Source organism: Notolepis coatsorum (genome assembly GCF_963971535.1).
Source record: "Notolepis coatsorum genome assembly, chromosome: 19".
Lineage (NCBI taxonomy): Eukaryota > Metazoa > Chordata > Actinopteri > Aulopiformes > Paralepididae > Notolepis > Notolepis coatsorum.
The window spans coordinates 30,004,008-30,027,203 of record NC_140183.1 but is presented as its reverse complement, the minus strand read 5'-3'; the positions used below and the strand labels follow the sequence as shown (position 1 = coordinate 30,027,203).

The following is a 23,196-nucleotide window of genomic DNA, read 5'->3' as shown; positions in this document are numbered from 1 at the left end:
GGCTCAAACTTTTGGATATGTTGTCATGGTGATTTGGAAAATCCAGGTACATGAAATCGGAAAGTCAGGCTAACCCAGTTATCCAGCTAAAGTTATCCGGCTAACTCGGTTATCCCGGTACATGGAACGGGGCCCAGGTCTGCCTATGGCGGCCTTTCTCGATGGCTAGGCTGTGCTCGCTGAGTCTGTACCTAGTCAAGGATCTTCTTAGTATTGGGTCAGTCACAGTGCTCAGGTATTCTGCCACTGTGTACTCTCTGTTTAGGGCCAAATAGCATTTCAATTTGCTCTGGTTTTGGGTTGTTTCTTTCCAATGTGTCTCTCTCTCTCTCTCTCTCTGGCCTTGCTCTGGTGGAGGGTCAGGGGCATTGCCGGGTCTGTGCAGCGATAACACTGTATATTGACTGTAGAACGGGAGCTCTCTCTCGCTCTCTCTCTTGCTATATGTTGACTGTATCATGCCTAGCCTCGGGCAGCGCTATTATTTAAGAATATGTTGACTGTATATATATAAAAAAAATGATTAATTTTTTTTTACCTTTTAGGGGGGGGGGGGGGGCTCGCGTTTAAATCTCGCACAGGGCCTCGCATTTCTCCCAGGCGGCCCTGCCCCCAGGGCTCGGCCCTTGGATGCCTCCTCTTCTAATGAATAAAGGTTTGAAGCTGAACCCTGAGGCTGAAGAAAGTCCCGGGGGAGTGACTCCCTGGACCCCCTGCAGTTTGCATGCCAGGTGTGGATGATGCCATCATCTAACAACTTAACATCAACTTAAGAGACACTAACAAATTGAACAAGCTGGTGAGGAAGGCTAGAACTCGACAATCTAAATGTTTTAATATTGGCACATAATTAATTATGAATATATCTCCTCATACTGTACTTTTTTTTATGAACTCTTTATGAACTTATCTTTTTTTAAGCAGCCTGTAGATGATTACAAGCCAAATAATTTTTATTATTATTATTATTATTATTATTATTATTATTATTATTATTATTATTATTATTATTATTATTATTATTATTATTATTATTATTATTATTATTATTATTATTATTATTATTATTATTAGTAGTAGTAGTAGTAGTAGTAGTAGTAGTAGTAGTAGTAGTAGTAGTAGTAGTAGTAGTAGTAGTAGTAGTAGTAGTAGTAGTAGTAGTAGTAGTAGTAGTAGTAGTGTAACCTGACAGGCAGGCAGCCACACTAATAAGCTGAGTTAAAGGTCAGACCCATTAGCAGGTGCTGGTTGACTGCGACCGACTCGTTAGTAGTTTACAGTCGTCCTCCCCCCGAGAAGTGTGTCCTCGCACATTCTTTCATCCATGCGCACACTTTCCCTGGGTTAAGGCAGTGAGATCCCACCCCCATAGCTACGTGAACCTGGCTACAGATTCACAGGGCAGGGGGATCCCAGAGCTGTCACCAATGTAACCAACTGAGCTAAAGGGTCAGACCCGTTAGCCGGTGCTGGTTGACTGCGTCGTTAGTAGTTTCCAGTAGTACCATTATTAACCAACTTTTGTTGTTTCTGTTTTATGGTGGTTAGGCTAGTCTCATTTTAGTCAGTGTGTGGTCTGGTCACCTACTCATATCTGGTGAGGGGGGCTTTGTCGCAGGTGACCCCCTGCTGTGCCTGAGCCCCTGCCCGCTGTTCCCCTGTCTCTAGGCCATGCAACTTCACCTCTCTGCAGCCAGGACACACACACACACACACACACACACACACACACACACACACACACACACACACACACACACACACACACACACACACACACACACACACACACACACACACACACACACACACACACACACACACACACACACACACACACACACACACACACACACACACACACACACACACATATGAAAACCTCAACACTACCTATATAATATCTAATATATATCTGGGAACAGATGCAATCAAATTAAAAAATTAACATTAGATTAAAGGAAGTCCTGTTAAATCTGGCTGGTGCGGGCTAACTGGCCATCGTTCCGGGAGCTTGGTAACACGGGTTGCTAAGGAATTTAGGTTCGAGGTTGAAGAAAGTGCACTTTTAGGTTGAAAGAACAACAACCATTCTTAAATCATGACCACGTCAACTAGATTAGAATAATTTTTAATCGTAGTTCAGTTTCACAACAAGAGACTGATGAAAAAATGGGAGTGTGAAATAACGTTACAGGTAAAGAACATAAAATGATATTGTGGTAAAGAAAGATTGCTAGCTAACGTTAGTTGGTTTATTAATAGCTAGCTAATGTTACCTAGCCTAAGTGCCTCACGCCAGTTAGCTTGTTAGCGAACGACACAAGCTTAGTTAGCTTGCAGAGTCATGAAAGATTCACTGCGAGGGCTCTTTTAGCTAATGCTAGCTAGGCACGTAGCTATACATTACAGTAGCATCACTTCACTGTCTGCCGAGCTAGCGTTGGATACCATGCAAGCTAACATAGGTAACGCTAACGCTAGCTGCAAGGTAGCTCATATATTGAAGCTAGCATATAGCCCCAGTAACATTCACCATACGAGAAATATTCAAAGTTTCAATCTGTTTGTGCATTTAGTATACATTCACAGTGTTCGACTTACGTAATGATTTGCTCCATTTTGGTCTGAAACGCAGACGAATAATCCTCACAAAGCGAATGGTATCAATATCCAGGTGAACTTTCTTCATTCCAACGAGGCATTCAAAACAGCTGTTTGGCACCAGCCGTCCCCATTCCTTTGCTCGCTCTAGTCACATAACGTTTAACGCACGTGGAACGTCCGCCTTGCAAACATTGCAACTGGCTATTGGACTGGCATTGGTTTCAATTTTAAAATGCTTCCAAACTTCTGACATTTTGCCTAGCTGCTCCGAATCATCAGGTGGACATAACCCGTGTTTACTTGCGAGAGCAACGCGTTGTGAGGTCTGTTATTTTCGGCATACGTCACTGTTGTGCGACGGTGTAAATAAAAGGAAATGCATTTGTTTTGGCAAATTCTTCTGCTCTGTGTGACAATAAATAAATGAATGATGATATGTAATTTAAAACCAAAACTAGGGACTCAGTATGAGTTTAAGACGTGAACATGGTCATGTTTGTTGAATACATTCCCGATCCCGATCCTCTGAAAATCACGTGATCGGCCCCGATCCCGATCACGTGATCGAATCGGGACATCCCCATGTTAAATGAGCATGTGTTGCTGACCATCATGTTAAATGAGCATGTGTTGCTGACCATCATGTTAAATGTGTTATTTTTTAGTGTAATATCTGACTCCTCCCCCTCTGCCCCGCCCTCACTGACTTCCTTTCCATATTGGAAAGTAACAGAAAAGCCACTGAAGCCAAAGTGAACATTCATCAAATACTCCACAGGCCTTTGATTCACATTCATTATTGACCAGTGTTTCCATTGAAACAAATGAGATAAAGAAGCCACACCTCCTTATTCATCAAATTCAACCAGCCTGGCTGGGTGGTCATTAAAGATAATTAATACCTCCCCATTTTCCTCTTCTTCCTCTCCCAAAGTCTTACCCGTTAACGGTACCCTCCTCTTCCTCCAGGGTCTTGCCCGGGACTTTCTGTCCAAACACCTTCACAGCCAGGAACATCAGCAGGCCACAGCGGTTGGTATAGCAACAGGTAGCATCTACCACTAGCAGCAACACCAGGAAGATCACCATGACGATACCGGCCACACCCCCTTTGGTTATGCCTGGTTTGGTCACTGTGACTGGTGATAGAGAGGGAGGGAGGGGGAGAGAGAGACAGAGCAAGAGCAAGAGAAGGAGAGAGAGAGAGAGAGAGAGAGAGAGAGAGAGAGAGAGATTGGGATAAGAGGGTTAAGGTTAGACCCTCGCGCGTCATCTTAAAGGCAAGTTAAGAATTCCAATATGTTATTTTCATGGTTAAATCGATTTGTGAACATGATCTACTCTCTCAAAGCCAGAAACCTGAAAAAAAACGTGTGATGTCTAGACAATGGTGTGGGGATGGCTGGTTTAAGCAGGCACACCAGCCCTGTGTCAAGCTAATCAGACCTGGGAGTGGGAGCAGACCTGGGAGCAGCTACACAGTGTTAATTTTGGCAGCTATTTTCATTTTAGTTTTAGTCTTAGTCATGTGTCAATTGTCAAGTGCTCCTTTTTTGTTTATCATATTTAGTCATCTTCATTTATTTTTTGTTTAGTCAGTTTTAGTCAACTAAATGTCTGAGCATTTTAGTCTTTAGGCTCAGTTTTTGTCTAAATTTTGTCTTTTTTGTTTTAGTCTAGATTTTGTTGACGAAAACGGATGACATTTTTGTCTATTTTTAGTAGAGCTGGGCCGTTAACGCCGTTAACGTGCTGCGTTAACGCGGGACTATTATCGCGCGATAATACAATTGATGCCGTTAATCTATTTCTCAAAGTTGGGTCTGGGAGTGTGATGTATTGTCCTTAAATACTTGCTGTAGTTCCCAGCGTGACGCTGTGGTACCCGGAAGTGATTGCACGTATGTACCTGAGCTGTAGTCTGAATAATGTGTCAAACTAAAGTAGTGGTCCGGTAATCATTGTTATACAGGTGAGGTTAAGAAGTCCTCAGGATATAACACAATTCGGCGATGAAGACGTCTGAATCTGCGCAATGCAAGAAAGAAGAAGTCCGTCGGGACCTTTGTTTACCATGTTAGATTAGCGAGTTAGCTCACGTCGTTGCCCGGCACTTGGAAACATCTACAAGAAGAGGAAATCCACTTTACACACTAAAGGAAGGATCGACTGGACTATCGTGAGTGTTTACAACAGAAATGGCTTGGGTTATTGGAAATATTGGACCGTTTGATGACAATGTGGAGCAATGGAACTGTTAGACTCAGCGCTTTGATTACTTCATTATAGCTAATGGAATTGAAGAGGACAAAGTAGTTCCCACATTTCTGACTAATGGGGCCCGGGACATTTAATTTGTTGAGAAACCTGCTTCTGCAGCAGTGTGTGTGAGTAGCCAGTCTTCTGCAGCAGTGTGTGTGTGAGCAACCAGTCAGCAGCAGTGTGTGTGAGTAGCCAGTCTTCTGCAGCAGTGTGTATGTGAGCAGCCAGTCAGCAGCAGTGTGTGTGAGTAGCCAGTCTTCTGCAGCAGTGTGTATGTGAGCAGCCAGTCAGCAGCATTGTATGTGAGCAGCCAGTCTTCAGAAGTAGTGTGTGTGAGCAGCATGTGGTGGAGAACAGTTGTGCTCCACTCCCCCCACACCGTCTGTCCACAGATGCAGCCAGGAGGAAGGAGAGTCTGTTACAATGTTTGTTGCAGCTTTAAGAAAATTAGCTGAACATTGTGAATTTAGAGATTCACTAAAAGACACATTGAGAGACAGGCTTGTGTGTGGATTAAGAAATAAAGGTGCACAGAAGAAACACTGGAAATTACAAAAAGACGAGACATGTTCATGCTGTTGAACAAGGAGATAGAACAGCTAGTGACTCCTCAGATGAAGAGGCGAGGATAAATCTCCTCCTCTGGTCATTATTTGGGTAGAACACACATATTTTGAATGCCTTCGGCAGACCTTTTTTTTGTGTGAGTCATTTTAATCTAGATTAATCTAGATTAACTCCAGGATTGCAGATAGATTAATCTAGATTAAAAAAAGTAATCTATGCCCACCTCAAATTTTTTGTTAATGTACAAAAAAAGAGAACAAATTATATAAATTATAAAACTTCTTTTTTCTTTTCTTTTTTACAGCTACTGTTTTATATATACTGTTTTTTAGTAATAACTCAAAAGTAATGGTATTTATTCAACAACAGGTGATTGTATAGATTAGTATTAGTATCATTAAAAGTTCTATGCTCAACTATGCTTCACCCACGGAAAGGTTGTTGGCACATTGGTTCCACATGGACATTATATGTTGTTGCGCACTTCCTCCTATCCAGAAGGCTCCGTTTAGGTTAGCTACTGTAGTAGCAGAGGCTCTGTTGTGATTTTAAATGCACAATAAATATTCAACATTCTCTTTTGAGACTCCGCCTCAGACTCTTATCATTTGGCACTAAAAGCTAAACATCGTCACCGGTATGGCTGTCCACAACATGTCATTAATTGTGTGCGAGAGGTCGATCAGTTAGCCACATTAGTGTGAGCTAGGTTAGCCACTAGCTAACGCGAGCTAGATGGAAATACAAACAATGTAACGTTACTGGTTACCTTGGAATACTCCTTTGCCAACTTGCTGTACTTTGCTTGCAGGTCTGCAGCTGGATTATGAATAGTCCCAACTTTAGCCAAGGTAACGTTAAGCTAAAACTAGCTTTTCAAATAGCTCTTCAGCTAATGCTAATAACACAGAGCTCCCGTCAGCCGTCACACTGTTCTGTCGGGACGATGGCATTAAGAAAAGTTATAATAATTTTGTCTCGTCTTGTTTTAGTCAACAATATCAAAATACTGTACATGAAGAGAAATTTCGTCCTGGTTTTTGTAAATAACATTTTTGTGTCCTCAGTTGTGGTCAACGATATTTAATAAACTTTTTAGTCTCGTTAGCGTCACATGATATTCAATAACGTGACGTCACGTCTCGTTGTCGTCATGAAAAATACCTTTGTTGACGAAGATCTTTCGTCACCATTTTAGTTGACAAAATTAACACTGCCTGGGTCAAGTTAAACAGACCTGGGAGCAGACCTTGGAGAAGCCACACCTGCCCTGTGTCAATCTAATTAGACCTGGGAGCAGCCACACCTGCCCTGGCTCAAGCTAATCAGACCGCGTCTATATTAATCCCAGCCGAAGAGTGCAAGAGCGCTTCCGCATTCTTCCCCATTCGCCGGTAAGCAATGCGCATTTCCTTTTCCTTCGCCCAGGTGCTCGCCGCGCATGCGCATGAGGTCCTCGCTTGGTTCAGACCCCCATTCAACACGGTTAATCACAGATGCCAGAACGCGCCATATTAAAGCCTTTGGTTCATATTAGCAACGCTGGTCGCAACGCTGGTCAATCACATTAACGCTGGTCAATCACATTAATCACAGAACACGCCATATTAAAGCGCTAATACGGTATATATATATACGCGATGGACGCAGCAGGCGATGTTTGCATACTTCATATATGTGTCTACCTCTTCTTGCTGTCATTACATCCATGTATGTGCATCTTCTGTGTTTGTTTCCTTATTTGATCAATTGCAGGTATGAAAAGTACCTGCGGTACATTGAGCGCCTCTACAGTCGCAGAGAGTGCTGGGCACTCAGTTACCGGGGCGCGCGCGGTCTCCTCACCCGGGGAAATAACACAAACAATTATGCTGAAGCAGCGATGCGGTTATGTGGTCCTCGTTTGGATAATATGTAACGTTACAATGTACAGCGAAATAACGTTATGGCGTTATGTGGTCCTCGTTTGGATAATATGTAAAGTACAGTTGACAGCTGCGTTGTGTTAACGTTACAATGTACAGGGAAATAACGTTATGGCGTGTTATGGCGTTATGTGGTCCTCGTTTGGATAATATGTAAAGTACAGTTGACAGCTGCGTTGTGTTAACGTTACAATGTACAGGGAAATAACGTTATGGCGTGTTATGGCGTTATGTGGTCCTCGTTTGGATAATATGTAAAGTACAGTTGACAGCTGCTTTGTGTTAACGTTGCAATGTACAGGGAAATAACGTTATGGCGTTGCGAGTGAATCTGGTCCGCGTTGCGATAATATACATGTATTCCATTTCGGCGTCTGAGCGGGGAAAAAGAAAATGCGCATTTGGAGGGCGTTACCGGGGCCAATCAGGGCAAAATACGGAAGCGTTCTTGCACTCTTTGGCTGGGATTAATATAGACGCAATCAGACCTGGGAGCAGCCACTCCTGCCCTGGCTCAAGCTAATCAGACCTGGGAGCAGCCACACCTGCCCTGGCTCAAGCTAATCAGACCTGGGAGCAGCCACACCTGCCCTGGCTCAAGCTAATCAGACCTGGGAGCAGCCACTCCTGCCATGGCTCAAGCTAATCAGACCTGGGAGCAGCCACACCTGCCCTGGCTCAAGCTAATTAGACCTGGGAGCAGCCACACCTGCCCTGGCTCAAGCTAATCAGACCTGGGAGCAGCCACACCTGCCCTGTGTCAAGCTAATCAGACCTGGGAGCAGCCACACCTGCCCTGTGTCAAGCTAATCAGACCTGGGAGCAGCCACACCTGCCCTGGGTCAAGCTAATCAGACCTGGTCAGACCTGGGAGCAGCCACACCTGCCCTGGGTCAAGCTAATCAGAGACCAGCCTCTCTGTGTCAGAAAGCCTGGGGAAAAGCCACTCAGGTGGGGTGTTTCAGAGTCAACTGTTCCCATCATTTCCAATTAATTGTCTATGGAACAGCTTTAGACTTTATACCTGATGACATTACACATTTAAGTTTTAGCGCTCTAGTTTTTGGATTTGGATGAGAGTTGTTCATGTTCACTAATGTTTTTGGACGACTTTGACCATAATAATGACATGTATGAATTCACTGTCTTAGACCTTAACTCATTCATGGCCAACCACGACTATAGTCGGGTTATCTCGCCATCCGTTGAGTGCCAAAACCTGAGTATAGTCAGGTTTTCGATCGTTTTCATCGTTTTTTGTTTTATTCGTTTTTTTTTATTCTATACACAGTCTCACGGACCTCTGTGTATCATTGGGACTCATTCTGAGACGCCGAGATTGCAATGCCGGCCGAATCCTGCTAGGTGGCAGTATCGCCCACCCTTTGAAACCTTATTTCACACTGTGTGTTACATTATATATGGTCCGGGCGGAGAAATGGTACCCGGGCAAGTGAAAGGCTTCATTCGAGCCCTTTGGAACACGTCCAGCACACTTCATGCATAGTTTGTCCCATTTCATGTCAGGGACCCGATGGACATCAATACTGGAAATCACGATCAGACAGTTTGAATATTCTTTGTGCAATACCTCCTATCAAAGGTAAGGACTATATGACATCAATCCTACTTTTATCTTACAATGATTTCACATCGATTGCAACGATCAATGTATGTAGTATTCAAAACGTATGCCGTTGCTGATGATCAGAGCATCACAAAACAACCCCCCCCCCTTTGATGCCTTCATGATGAAACATAATACCTATTATATACCTTTGATTTGGAAATAATATCGCGTCCAGCCGAGCAATGTGAACGACTTTCGCAAAATGCACATAGCGCTCCATAACTCGGCTTCCAGGAATTAGCCAGGATCACTCTGAAACTATACAATATTCACCACCAATGTTAAAGATAACAAGAGAAAATGTAGGATAGCCGAGAAAAAATTGAGGAAATTCAAACTCGCAGCTCACTTTAATTTATACAAAGACGCCATGGGCGCATACAATAAGGCAATACAACTTGCGAGAAAGGAATATTTTTCCAAAATGATCTCAGAAAATATGGGTAACTCCAGGGTACTTTTTCCCACCATCGACCGGCTGATTAACATGCCACCCCCCCATATACCGCAGCAATCAGCCACAAAATGTGAAGAGTTCGCAGTTTTCTTTAATGAAAAGATATCTTTGATTAGAGCAAGCATTGCCTCTGATATAGATCTGGCTGTGAGTGGAAACCCACCTGAGATAACTATGGGGGAATTCACATGTATTACATTACCTACCTCTGTAAGATTGTCTCTGAGTGTAATTACGCCACCTCCTGCCTTGATCCTATACCAACAGCATTTCTCAAGCGGGTGTTCAATAGTGTCTCAAATCATGTCCTTGAAATCATAAATATGTCGCTTCAAACAGGCACTTTTCCAGATGCATTTAAAACGGCTGTAGTAAAACCACTACTAAAGAAAACAAACTTAGATGTAAACGAACTAAAAAGCTATAGGCCAATATCGAACCTTCCATTTACCAGCAAGATATTAGAAAAGATAGTCTCAGTACAAATAAACTCCTTTCTTAAAGATAATAACATCATGGAGGAATTACAATCAGGTTTCAGAACAAATCACAGCACTGAAACTGCCCTTACTAAAATAGTTAGCGACCTCAGGCTAAACTCTGATGCTGGCAAAGTCTCAATTCTTGTCCTATTGGACCTTAGTGCAGCATTCGATACGATTGACCATAATATCCTGATCAGTCGTCTTGAAAGACTGGTTGGCTTTTCCGATCATGTACTAAATTGGCTCATAACATACATTAAGGGGAGAAAGTTCTATGTTAAGCTTGGAGACAATGTATCCGAGAAACATGACAGCAACTTTGGAGTTGCACAAGGAAGCTGCCTTGGTCCATTACTCTTCTCACTATATATGCTGCCCCTCGGGGACATCATTCAAGACCACAATGTATGCTTCCATAGTTATGTTGATGATAGACAATATATCTCCGCAGAACCAAATAACACTACAGCCATACAGTCCATTCCAAACTGTCTTTTAGCAATAAACAAGTGGATGAACAATAACTTCCTCAAATTAAACGAAAGCAAGACCGAAATCCTATTGATCGGCCCAAAAGCGAAAAGGGAAGTGCTGTGTGAAAACCTGGGGAGTCTGTCATCCTATGTAAAGACTGAGGTTACAAGCCTAGGTGTCATCTTGGACTCAGACCTGACCTTTAAGTCTCATATTAATAAAGCCATGAAAACGTCATTCTTTCACCTAAGGAACATAGCGAAAGTAAGACCTTTCGTAAATAAAAAGGATGCCGAGACACTGATTCATGCTTTTGTCTCAAGCCGGCTTGACTATTGTAATGCACTGTTCACTGGTCTTCCCAAAGCAACCATTGGGAAGCTTCAGCTTATCCAAAACTCTGCAGCTCGATTACTAACTCATACAAAGAGAAGAGAACATATCACTCCAGTCCTAGCCACTCTGCACTGGCTTCCAATAACTCATAGAATTGATTTTAAGGTCCTTTTCCTGACATATAAAGCTCTTAATGAGCAAGGCCCAAAATACATAGCAAATTCCCTAGTTAGTTATCTGCCCTCAAGAACGCTACGGTCATCCACTACAGGTTTACTAGACACACCCAGAAACCAAAAGAGGATAGGAAGTATGGCATTTGCCAACTATGCCCCAAAACTATGGAACACACTACCAACACACATCAGAAACGCCAGCTCCATACACATTTTTAAAGGAAAATTAAAAACGTACCTATACAGTCTAGCTTACAAATAGTGTACCATGCCTTAGGGAAAGCGAGTATCTTATTGAAATGTTTTTATTATTATGTTTTTATTTTTTATCTTTTACTGAAATGTTATTTTACTGTACTTTGCCTATTGCCGTACTTTTATTACTGTTGTCTTACTAATGTGATGCTTTTATTTTATTTTATTTTTCATTTAAATTTTTTAATTTTTATTAATTTTTATTTATTTTTATTTTTTATTATTTTATTTTATTTTATTTTAAACATTGATCTTAACTGATCACTGTGACTTTATTGCTTTTATCGTTATATATATTTGAGCTACATAACATGTATGAAAGGTGCTTTATAAATACTTACTTACTTACTTACCACGAGATAACACGCGAACGTATACATAAATCTTTTTACTATTTTTTACATGTTGGACGAGAGATAGTGACTGTCAAATGAGCCATAGTATTGTCTCCATAGCTATAATATAGAATATAGATATAGCTCTGCAAACATCGTGACACACAGTGAAAATGCCTATCTTTTAAAGCGTGGCCCATTGACTACAAGGATGGAGATAATGGCTGGCGCTGAACGAGTTAATAATGACATGTATGAATTTAAAACAGAAATGAGCCAGGTTGTGCCACCAGCTCCTTGGTTTAACCAGGTCACAATGACACGGTAAGGTTTAGCTGGATAATCTGGGGTTGTTGAATTCTGGTATAGTGACTGTACATTTCTGCATGGGGGGGGGGGGGGGTATTTGGGCTGTATATTGTGTTATCATGTGTTATGTGTATATATAAACCCTAGCAAGGCTACAGTGTGTCTGGGTGGTGGTGGGGCTGTTTTGTCATGTCCTGGCGTGTCTTTCTCTACCTACCAGCTTGTGGAGAGATAGTGAAATTTATCCTGGCTGGGTTGGAGGAACCGTTAGCGTTGACGGCTGTGATCTCCAGATGATAGTCAGCACCGAACGACAGCTCTGGGAGGTCGATAGAGGTCGCATCAGACGACAGCCTCTTCTCTTTCCACTCGTCCCCCTCTTCCTCCTGGACAGAGAGGACATGTCTGTCTGTCTGTCTGTCTGTCTGTCTGTCTGTCTGTCTGTCTGTCTGTCTGTCTGTCTGTCTGTCTGTCTGTCTGTCTGTCTGTCTGTCTGTCTGTCTGTCTGTCTGTCTGTCTGTCTGTCTGTCTGTCTGTCTGTCTATCTATTTAATCTATCTATCTATCTATCTATCTATCTATCTATCTATCTATCTATCTATCTATCTATCTATCTATCTATCTATCTATCTATCTATCTATCTATCTATCTATCTATCTATCTATCTATCTATCTATCTATCTATCTATCTATCTATCTATCTATCTATCTATCTATCTATCTATCTATCTATCTATCTATCTATCTATCTATCTATCTATCTATCTATCTATCTATCTATCTATCTATCTATCTATCTATCCATAGTATGTATTATATATAGTGTAGTATACTGTATATAGTGTAGTATTTCTACCTGTCTATACTAGTGTAGTATATATATATAGTGTAGTACTTCTACCTGTCTATATTTGATGTATATATATATATTTGATGATGTAGTGTAGTATATATATATAGTGTAGTATTTATACCTGTCTATATCTGATGTTGTAGTGTAGAACCGGCATCCCTCCATCGTCTAGTTGTTTCAGAGGAACGGAGAAGCTGTTTCCCTCAACCTGCTTCTCATCAAGTAGGATGACTGGACTGTCTGGTTCACCTGGAGAGAGAGAGAGAGAGAGCGAGAGAGAGAGAGAGAGAGAGGAAAGAGTATTGTAATTAAAAGATAAGTGTATTTCAGTATTGTTAAATAGTATTGTGTTAGTATAAAGATAGGTGTATTTCAGTATTGTTAGATAGTATTGTGTTAGTATAAAGATACGTGTATTTCAGTATTGTTAGTGTTGTGTTAGTATAAAGATACGTGTATTTCAGTATTGTTAGTATTGTGTTAGTATAAAGATACGTGTATTTCAGTATTCTTAAAAAGTATTGTGTTAGTATAAAGATACGTGTATTTCAGTATTGTTAGATAGTATTGTGTTAGTATAAAGATACGTGTATTTCAGTATTGTTAGATAGTATTGTGTTAGTATAAAGATACGTGTATTTCAGTATTGTTAGATAGTATTGTGTTAGTATAAAGATACGTGTATTTCAGTATTGTTAGTGTTGTGTTAGTATAAAGATACGTGTATTTCAGTATTGTTAGATAGTATTGTGTTAGTATAAAGATACGTGTATTTCAGTATTGTTAGATAGTATTGTGTTAGTATAAAGATACGTGTATTTCAGTATTGTTAGTGTTGTGTTAGTATAAAGATACGTGTATTTCAGTATTGTTAGATAGTATTGTGTTAGTATAAAGATACGTGTATTTCAGTATTGTTAGATAGTATTGTGTTAGTATAAATGTGATAATTCATACAGGTTATGTGCAGAAAGATTAATTGATTGTTGACTGATTGGTTAATTGAATGTTTGGGGGTTAGTTCTATAAGTACTTTACCTTCTACAAGAGAACACCAATGAAATGCCATGATGTCATCAGCAGCAACAGTGAGTCAGGCAGATGGTGATGATGATGTCATGATGATGATGGTCATCATGTGACAGATGAAACAGCCAATGAATGAGGGTAAAGCCAACATCCATCCATCCATCCATCCATCCATCCAATCACACATTAATATAGATAGATAGATGCCAATGTAGATGTGTGCATACTAATACACGCATATATACAATAAATATATACACACACACACACACACACACATATATATACACACACAATATATTATATACATACACATACAATATATGTATATTGTATGTACATGTACTGTATGTATGTATTGTATGTGTATGTACAACTGTACATACTGTACATAAACATAATGCAGCCACACAGATTACTATATCATAACCATAACGATTACTATTAGAACCATAAATATGACTATATCATTCATAACCATAAACAATTACTATATCATAACCATAAAGATTACTATCATATACATAAAGATTAATATTATAATCATAAAGATTACTATCATAATCATAAAGAGTACTAGTATAACCATAAAGATGACTATAATAATCATAATATTACTATCATAATCATACATATTACTATTATAACCATAAGGATTACTATCCTAATGATAAATATTACTATCATAATCATAAAGATTGCATGTTAAAAGATACACACAGAGGCGGCTGGGTGGCGCAGCAGACATTGCGCTCGTCACCAACACATGAGACACCGGTATCGAATCCGGCTGTCGGCGTTGCATCCGGCTTGGGCTGGCCGTCATACTAACTCAATTGGCAGAGTTAGCGGTGGGAAGTCGATGGGTGGTAATCTGGATGTTGTAAACAGCGACTCCTACAGGTCGGTTGGGGCGCCTGCACAGCAGAGACAGGAAAATGACGGGGGCAGTGTGAGCCTCCTACACGTTACTCCTCGCCAAATGAGAGTCCGCGCTGTCAGGTGAAAAGATGCGACTGGCTGCCTACACATGTATCGGAGGGGACATGCGATGGGCTTCTATCCTCCCTACAACCGGCCAGTGGGGGGCACATGCGAGCAACGATCAAGACAGGCGAGGGGAGAATTGGCACGGCTAAATTGGGATGGGAGAACAATTTTTAAAAGAGGAGAAAAAGTGGATAAAAAAAGAAAGAAAAAAAAATATACACACAGGCATGTTTGTTTGTGAGTGTGTGTGTTTGTGTGTGTGTTACTTACGGATGCCCAGTGTTCGTAGGGTGTGTGCACTGCAGAACTCCCCCTGGCCAACGGCGTTCACAGCCGCCAAGCGCACCCAGTAGGATGAGTAGGGCTTCAGAGAGGTAACAAACAGTGGCTCTACACACACACACACACACACACACACACACACACACACACACACACACACACACACACACACACACACACACACACACACACACACACACACACACACACACACACACACACACACACACACACACACACACACACACACACACACACACACACACACATGTCAAGTCAATCAGATGTTCAGAGACCTTTCAGTTTCATGAGCTCAACTGACAACCAGGGTGGTCCATCAAACAGAATGAGACACAATGACATACAGTCACTTCAAGGACAGAGAGAAAGAAAAGGTCCTTGTCGACATTTAAAAAATAATTTGTTCATCACCAGGAAGTTGCATTAAAATGGCTGAATTTACATATCAAGTTGTAACATATCAGTGACCTTTCACCTTTTGTGGTGCAACCATACTTTATTATGACCATGGAGCATCATGAGACAGAAGCTCCTTACACCCATTAAAGGTGGAATAGGGGGTCAAATTGAATGTGCCACTTTGCCGTCTTCGGGTATAGTCAAATTGGTGGGTTGGTTTCGTCCTGACTTCTGTGTGTAAGGGACATCCCGGCAGCGTGAATATTTTAGGCAACCAACTTGTGTTCAGCGTTTCTCTGATTGGCCACTACGCCCATGTGACCGCGGCAGTGCGGAAATAGGCTGCATTCTATTGCCATTCTCTGCGACAAACTCTAACCTTAACCAACTCCGAAACAGCGCCTAAACTTAACCTTTCTAACCTTAACCAACTCCGAAACAATGCCTAACCTTAACCCTAACTTTAACCAACTCCGAAACAATGCCTAAACTTAACCATAACCTTAACCAACTCCGAAAGAATATTGCCATGCTCTAAGACAAACTCTAACCTTAACCAACTCTGAAACAGCGCCTAAACTTAACCCTTCTAACCTTAACCAACTCCGAAACAATGCCTAACCTTAACCCTAACCATAACCAACTCCGAAACAATGCCTAAACTTAACCGGCGAAAGAATGCATGTAAAAAAAAAATTGAAGGGATTCAAACTTGTCACCAACGCACCGAAGGGATTCAAACTTGTCACCAACGCACCGCAGGATCCACAGCAAGGCGGCGAACCAGTTGAGCTAACCATCAATGTTAAAAGAGGGGGAATTACGGCTACATAATGCTGCGGGGGCGTGGCTAGACGCAAGTTGGTTACCTTAAATAATTACGCATCCCGGCATTGCGGGATAGTGTGCACCACCATGCACCAGCAACCTGTGCACATGATATAATAATAATAATAACTAGACAATTCCGCGCGGGGGAAATTGTGAAAGTGTGGGTGACGCCTGTGCACCGCCGGCCAATGGGAGAGGGTCTCTCGCGAGTCTCTATGACAAACGGTACACTATTACACACTATTACACACTATTACACTATTACACTATTACACACTATTACACTATTACACTATTACACACTATTACACACTATTACACTATTACACTATTACACACTATTACACTATTACACTATTACACACTATTACACTATTACACTATTACACACTATAACACTATTACACACTATTACACTATTACACTATTACACACTATTACACTATTACACACTATTACACACTATTACACTATTACACACTATTACACTATTACACTATTACACACTATTACACTATTACACTATTACACACTATTACACACTATTACACTATTACACACTATTACACTATTACACTATTACACACTATTACACTATTACACTATTACACACTATAACACTATTACACACTATTACACTATTACACTATTACACACTATTACACTATTACACACTATTACACACTATTACACTATTACACACTATTACACTATTACACTATTACACACTATTACACTATTACACACTATTACACTATTACACTATTACACACTATTACACTATTACACTATTACACACTATAACACTATTACACACTATTACACTATTACACTATTACACACTATTACACTATTACACACTATTACACTATTACACACTATTACACTATTACACTATTACACACTATTACAATATTACACTATTACACTATTACACACTATTACACTATTACACACTATTACACACTATTACACTATTACACACTATTACACTATTACACTATTACACACTATTACACACTATTACACTATTACACTATTACACACTATTACACACTATTACACTATTACACACTATTACACTATTACACACTATTACACTATTACACTATTACACACTATTACACACTATTACACACTATTACACTATTACACACTATTACACTATTACACTATTACACACTATTACACTATTACACACTATTACACTATTACACTATTACACTATTACACACTATTACACTATTACACACTATTACACTATTACACACTATTACACTATTACACTATTACACACTATTACACACTATTACACACTATTACACACTATTACACTATTACACACTATTACACTATTACACTATTACACACTATTACACTATTACACACTATTACACTATTACACACTATTACACTATTACACTATTACACAATATTACACTATTACACACTATTACACACTATTACACTATTACACACTATTACACACTATTACACTATTACACACTATTACACTATTACACACTATTACACTATTACACTATTACACACTATTACACTATTACACACTATTACACACTATTACACTATTACACACTATTACACTATTACACTATTACACACTATTACACTATTACACTATTACACACTATTACACACTATTACACTATTACACTATTACACTATTACACACTATTACACACTATTACACTATTACACACTATTACACTATTACACTATTACACTATTACACACTATTACACTATTACACACTATTACACTATTACACTATTACACACTATTACACTATTACACACTATTACACTATTACACTATTACACACTATTACACTATTACACTATTACACACTATTACACTATTACACTATTACACACTATTACACTATTACACACTATTACACTATTACACACTATTACACACTATTACACACTATTACACTATTACACACTATTACACTATTACACAATATTACACTTACACACTATTACACACTATTACACTATTACACACTATTACACACTATTACACACTATTACACTATTACACACTATTACACACTATTACACACTATTACACTATTACACTATTACACTATTACACTATTACACTATTACACACTATTACACAATTACACACTATTACACGATTACACTATTACACTATTACACACTATTACACTATTACACTATTACACACTATTACACTATTACACAATATTACACTATTACACTATTACACACTATTACACACTATTACACTATTACACTATTACACACTATTACACTATTACACACTATTACACTATTACACTATTACACACTATTACACTATTACACCGAGTACAATGGCACAATCCGCAAGTCTCTACGACAAACGGTTCAAGAGTTACACTGAGGGGGTGTGGCCTAAGGGGGCGTGGTCTAAGGATCGGGGGAGTGGTCAACATCGACCAATGAAAGGTGGTCAACATCAACCAATGAAAAATGAAAGAGGATATCAATAAAAAGACGTACAATAACTACAGTGTGGGTGGCAACCTGGCTTCGCCAGGTCACCCACACTAATAATAATAATAATAATAATAATAATAATAATAATAATAATAATAATAATAATAATAATAATAATAATAATAATAATAATAATAATAATAATAATAATAACAATAATAATGATAATAATTATAACAGGAATATTGCTAAGGCTAACTCTCAGGTGTCGCATGAATAGTGTGGACAACTCAAAGCCGGTATATTGGGGGGGAAATGAGAATCCATATCACGGTATAAGGCCACGAAGTCTGTGTGAAAAGGGCCATCATCAGAAATGTGATGTTGACCTGCTGGGATTCCTAAAAGTTGATCAAACCATGTGCATCAAGAAAGTTACATAACTTGAATGTGCTGCCTTGGATCTGATTGGTCCTGACCTATAAGTAAATACTACTTGGTGATATGATGAATGAGTTGACAAGGATCAGCCAAATGTACCATTACTTCTATAAAAAAAAAAAAATCTAACCCTAACTAACCATACTGTCATGCACTTGTCCTAATAAACTAACCTACACTGTAGCACTCAACACTTTGATGAACATTGTTACTCAGCTGATAGAGTTGTGCTCTTCCTGATGGCTTGTCGTACAGAACTTGTAAGTCGCTTTGGATAAAAGCGTCAGCTAAATGACTAAATGTAAATGTAAATGTAAATGTATAAAGTTTGTATTTGAGGGGGCAGGACTTTACCTGAGGCCTGGACCGTGGTCTCCTTCCATTGGTCAGCTGCATCCGCTCTCCACTGCAGGGTGTAGCCTGTGATTGGTGTTCCCCCGTCGATGGGTGGAGTTTGGAGAGATAAATGGATACTGGTTGGTCCAGGAGATACTGACAGGTGCTGGGGGTGGTCCGGCCGAGCTGCGGGGAGAGGAGAGGAGAGAAGAGGAGAGAAGAGGAGAGAAGAGTAAAGGAGAGGAGAGAAGAGGATAGGAGAGATGGCTGAAACCAATGTACTCTCAATGAGCCACAAATAAATAAATGGCTTAGTGAGGCAGCCTCAGCGCACGTGCACACACACACACACACACACACACACACACACCACACACACACACACACACACACACACACACACACACACACACACACACACACACAGACACACACACACCCTGTCACTCTCACTTACTGTGTAGTGTGAAGTCTCGGGAAGCATTTCCTGACTGACTGATAGCCATGCAGGAGTACAGGCCGCCATCAGAGGGCGCTACATCATCCACCGTCAACACCCCCTCTGACACGCGTATATGGCCTGTTGCTGAGTTCTGACAGACAGACAGGCATACAGACAGACAGACAGACAGACAGACAGACAGACAGACAGACAGACAGACAGACAGACAGACAGACAGACAGACAGACAGACAGACAGACAGACAGAACGACAGACAGACAGCTACTGAGAACACTGGTATTTATGACAACTGTGGTTTAAAAAGCTTAGTGGCGATTGAGCGATATGTAGATTCCAGAACAGTGACATTCTCTCTCTCTCTCTCTCTCTCTCTCTCTCTCTCTCTCTCTCTCTCTCTCTCTCTCTCTCTCTCTCTCTCTCTCTCTCTCTCTCTCTCTCTCTCTCACACAGATACACACACACACACACACACACACACACACACGTCACACACACACACACACACACACACACACACACTCTTAGCTGTCCATCGTGTTCGATGATGACACTTGCTCCAGGGATGGGGTGAGGGGGGGTTAGCGACGCTGCCGCTAGTGCCACTTCTCGTGGGCGTTGAGTCCGATCCTTGAGCCGCACACCCGTCCACAGATGGCGCAAGGGAAGCCAGATACCTGGGGGATGCCAGCCGCCCGCTGGTGTCGTTGCGTGCGCCTCTCAGATCTTTGGTCTTGGTTCGTTTGGTATATTTGGGAAACTGCAGTGGCACAAGTGACTTGCCAGCCTGATCTGTCGAGTGCCAGAGTTTCAAGCTGCGTGATGTTTGCACACTTTAGGAGGTCCCTGGTGTAGTCCTTAAAGCGTCTCTTTTGGCCTCCAGCAGCCCGCTTTGCTCCTCTCAGTTGGCCATAGAGGACTTGGCGGGGCAGGCGGTGGTGAGGCATACGTATGGTGTGCCCTATCCAACTAAGATGTTTTTTGGCCACAGCTGCGGCCATACAGATTGAGTTGGTGTTGTTGAGGATGTCTGTGTGCGGGACTCGATCTTCCCAGATCAGGCCGAGGATCCTTTGGAGGCAACGGATGTGGAAAGCGTCCAGGTTGGTGATGTGCCGGCGGTATGGGGTCCAGGATTCTGCTCCATAGAGCAGAGTGGAAAGACATACTGCGTTGTAAACGGCAAGCTTGGTGCTGATCTTCAGGTTTCGGTTTTCAAAAACCTGCTGCGTAGGCATCCAAAGGATGATGTCACTTTATTGATACGTTTGTGTATCTCCGCGTCAAGGGAGCAGCATGAGGACAGAGTGGAGCCGAGGTAGGTGAAATGATCCACGTTTTGAGTGGAACACCGTTTATGTGAAAACTGGAAGGTGTAGAGGTTCGGGAAGTGAGTTGGGACATGACTTTGGTTTTTTGTATGTTGACCTGGAGACCGAAGGATTGGTACAGGCTGGATATGGTGTAGAGAGCATGCTGCATAGACTCTGGACTGTGAGCTAAGACACACGCACGCACGCACGCACGCACGCACACACACACACACACACACACACACACACACACACACACACACACACACACACACACACACACACACACACACACACACACACACACACACACACACACACACACACACACGCCCTGTCTCTCTCACACACACCCTGTCCATACCACCATATCATTACCAATAACAACTAAATCAATCAACTAAATCTAATTCAATAAGAATAATTAAATCAGGTAATCATTTTACAGATGTAGCCCAGAAACATTTGTTACAGAGTGTATTATATTAGTGTTTGACAACAAGCAACATATATTGCAGCTAATGCTGAACACTGACTTTTCTCCACACATAGATACAACAGCCTTTGAGGATCGGGGAGATGGATGAACTCAGATATATTTGATTGGTTTTATCAAAGAAAGTCCTTTCTCACAGTGTAGTAGGAAGTAAGATTCTGTCTCAACATCTCACTGATGACAAAGTTAACACAGTCTGTATGTGTTAATTCAGTCTGGTTCTATGTGCAGGCTGTGTGCAATCAGTCTGTTTCTATGTGCAGGCTGTGTCCACTCAGTCTGTACAGTGTCAAAGTGTTCCTTAGTCTTATATAATTCATGGTGGTCAGGTATTCTACCACTGTGTACTCTGACTCTCTGTTTAGGGTCAAATAGAATTAAAATGTACTCTGGTTGATTTGTTCCAATATTCTCTCCTGAATCATGTGTGGGCAGAGCTTCAGGACAAGCTGGCAGAGGAGACTCTTATCTTGGTTAATCTCTTAGCTCTGAAGGGCTCTTTAGTGGTAGGAGTGGGGGTCACTTGATTGGAGGTGTGTAAAATGTTTAGAAATGTTTATATTTAGAGGGTATTGACCAAGATCTGCCCTGCATGCATTTTGCACAAGTCTGCATGCAGGACTTCTAATGGGTGTTTTTCCCATTTTCTGAAGTATTGGTAAGTTAATGGACCCCACACTTCACTGCTATATAATATTATTGCATTTATTACCGAATTTAGAATTTTGAGCCAGGTCCTAATTGGGATGCCAATTGGAATTTTCCTTTGGATGGCATAAAAAGCCCTTCTTGCTTTCTCCTTCAGTTCATTCACAGCCATGTTGAAGTTACCGTATTTTCAGTCACAAATATGGGTAACCTTTTGTGTTTTGTAAGACATTTGTGCCTAATTTGAATGTATTTTTTTTCTTCTGAGATTTGTGTCCCCTTTGAAATCTCTCTCTCTCTCTCTCTCTCTCTCTCTCTCTCTCTCTCTCTCTCTCTCTCTCTCTCTCTCTCTCTCTCTCTCTCTCTCTCTCTCTCTCTCTCTCTCTCTCTCTCTCTCTCTCTCTCTCTCTCTCTCTCTCTCTCTCTCTCTCTCTCTCTCTCTTTGTGTGTTCTAACCAGTATCTTTCCAGTCCTCTTGATGAGCCAGTGTAGTTGGGGGGTTGGGTGTCCAGACACGTTGCAGGAGACAGACACGGTCTGTCCCACAGAGACACTGCTCTGCTCCGAGCTCAGCCGCACCTCAGGAGCCTCTGAACACAGCAGAATACAATACAATAGAATTTAGTAAAGTAGAATAGAATAGAATGGAATATAACAAAGTAGAACAAAGTAGAATAGAGTAGAGTAGTATACAATAGAGTAGAATGAAGTAGAATATAATAGAAATATATATCTCTTTTATAAATGTAATATAATAAAGTAGAACTGAATATAGTAGAATACAATAAAGTAGAGTAGAATAGAACA

The 23,196-nt window shown here is 40.8% G+C and overlaps 1 protein-coding gene across 3 annotated transcripts in view; it reads right to left on the bottom strand.

Moving 5' to 3' along the window:
- Nucleotides 1-23,196, bottom strand: part of ncam3 (neural cell adhesion molecule 3) — a 56,375-nt gene that overhangs the window by 4,637 nt on the left and 28,542 nt on the right. For 2 of the 3 annotated variants that reach the window (XM_084336844.1, XM_084336843.1), the window contains exons 8-15: nt 22,846-22,979; nt 19,930-20,065; nt 19,491-19,658; nt 14,962-15,081; nt 12,794-12,921; nt 12,036-12,204; nt 3,548-3,746; nt 1,589-1,687 (exon numbers count right to left, since the gene is read on the bottom strand). In XM_084336844.1, the coding sequence (XP_084192970.1) occupies nt 1,589-1,687; nt 3,548-3,746; nt 12,036-12,204; nt 12,794-12,921; nt 14,962-15,081; nt 19,491-19,658; nt 19,930-20,065; nt 22,846-22,979 (1,153 nt within the window). The remainder of the gene's footprint in view (nt 1-1,588; nt 1,688-3,547; nt 3,747-12,035; nt 12,205-12,793; nt 12,922-14,961; nt 15,082-19,490; nt 19,659-19,929; nt 20,066-22,845; nt 22,980-23,196) is intronic. The other variant, XM_084336845.1, reaches the window with a different exon arrangement.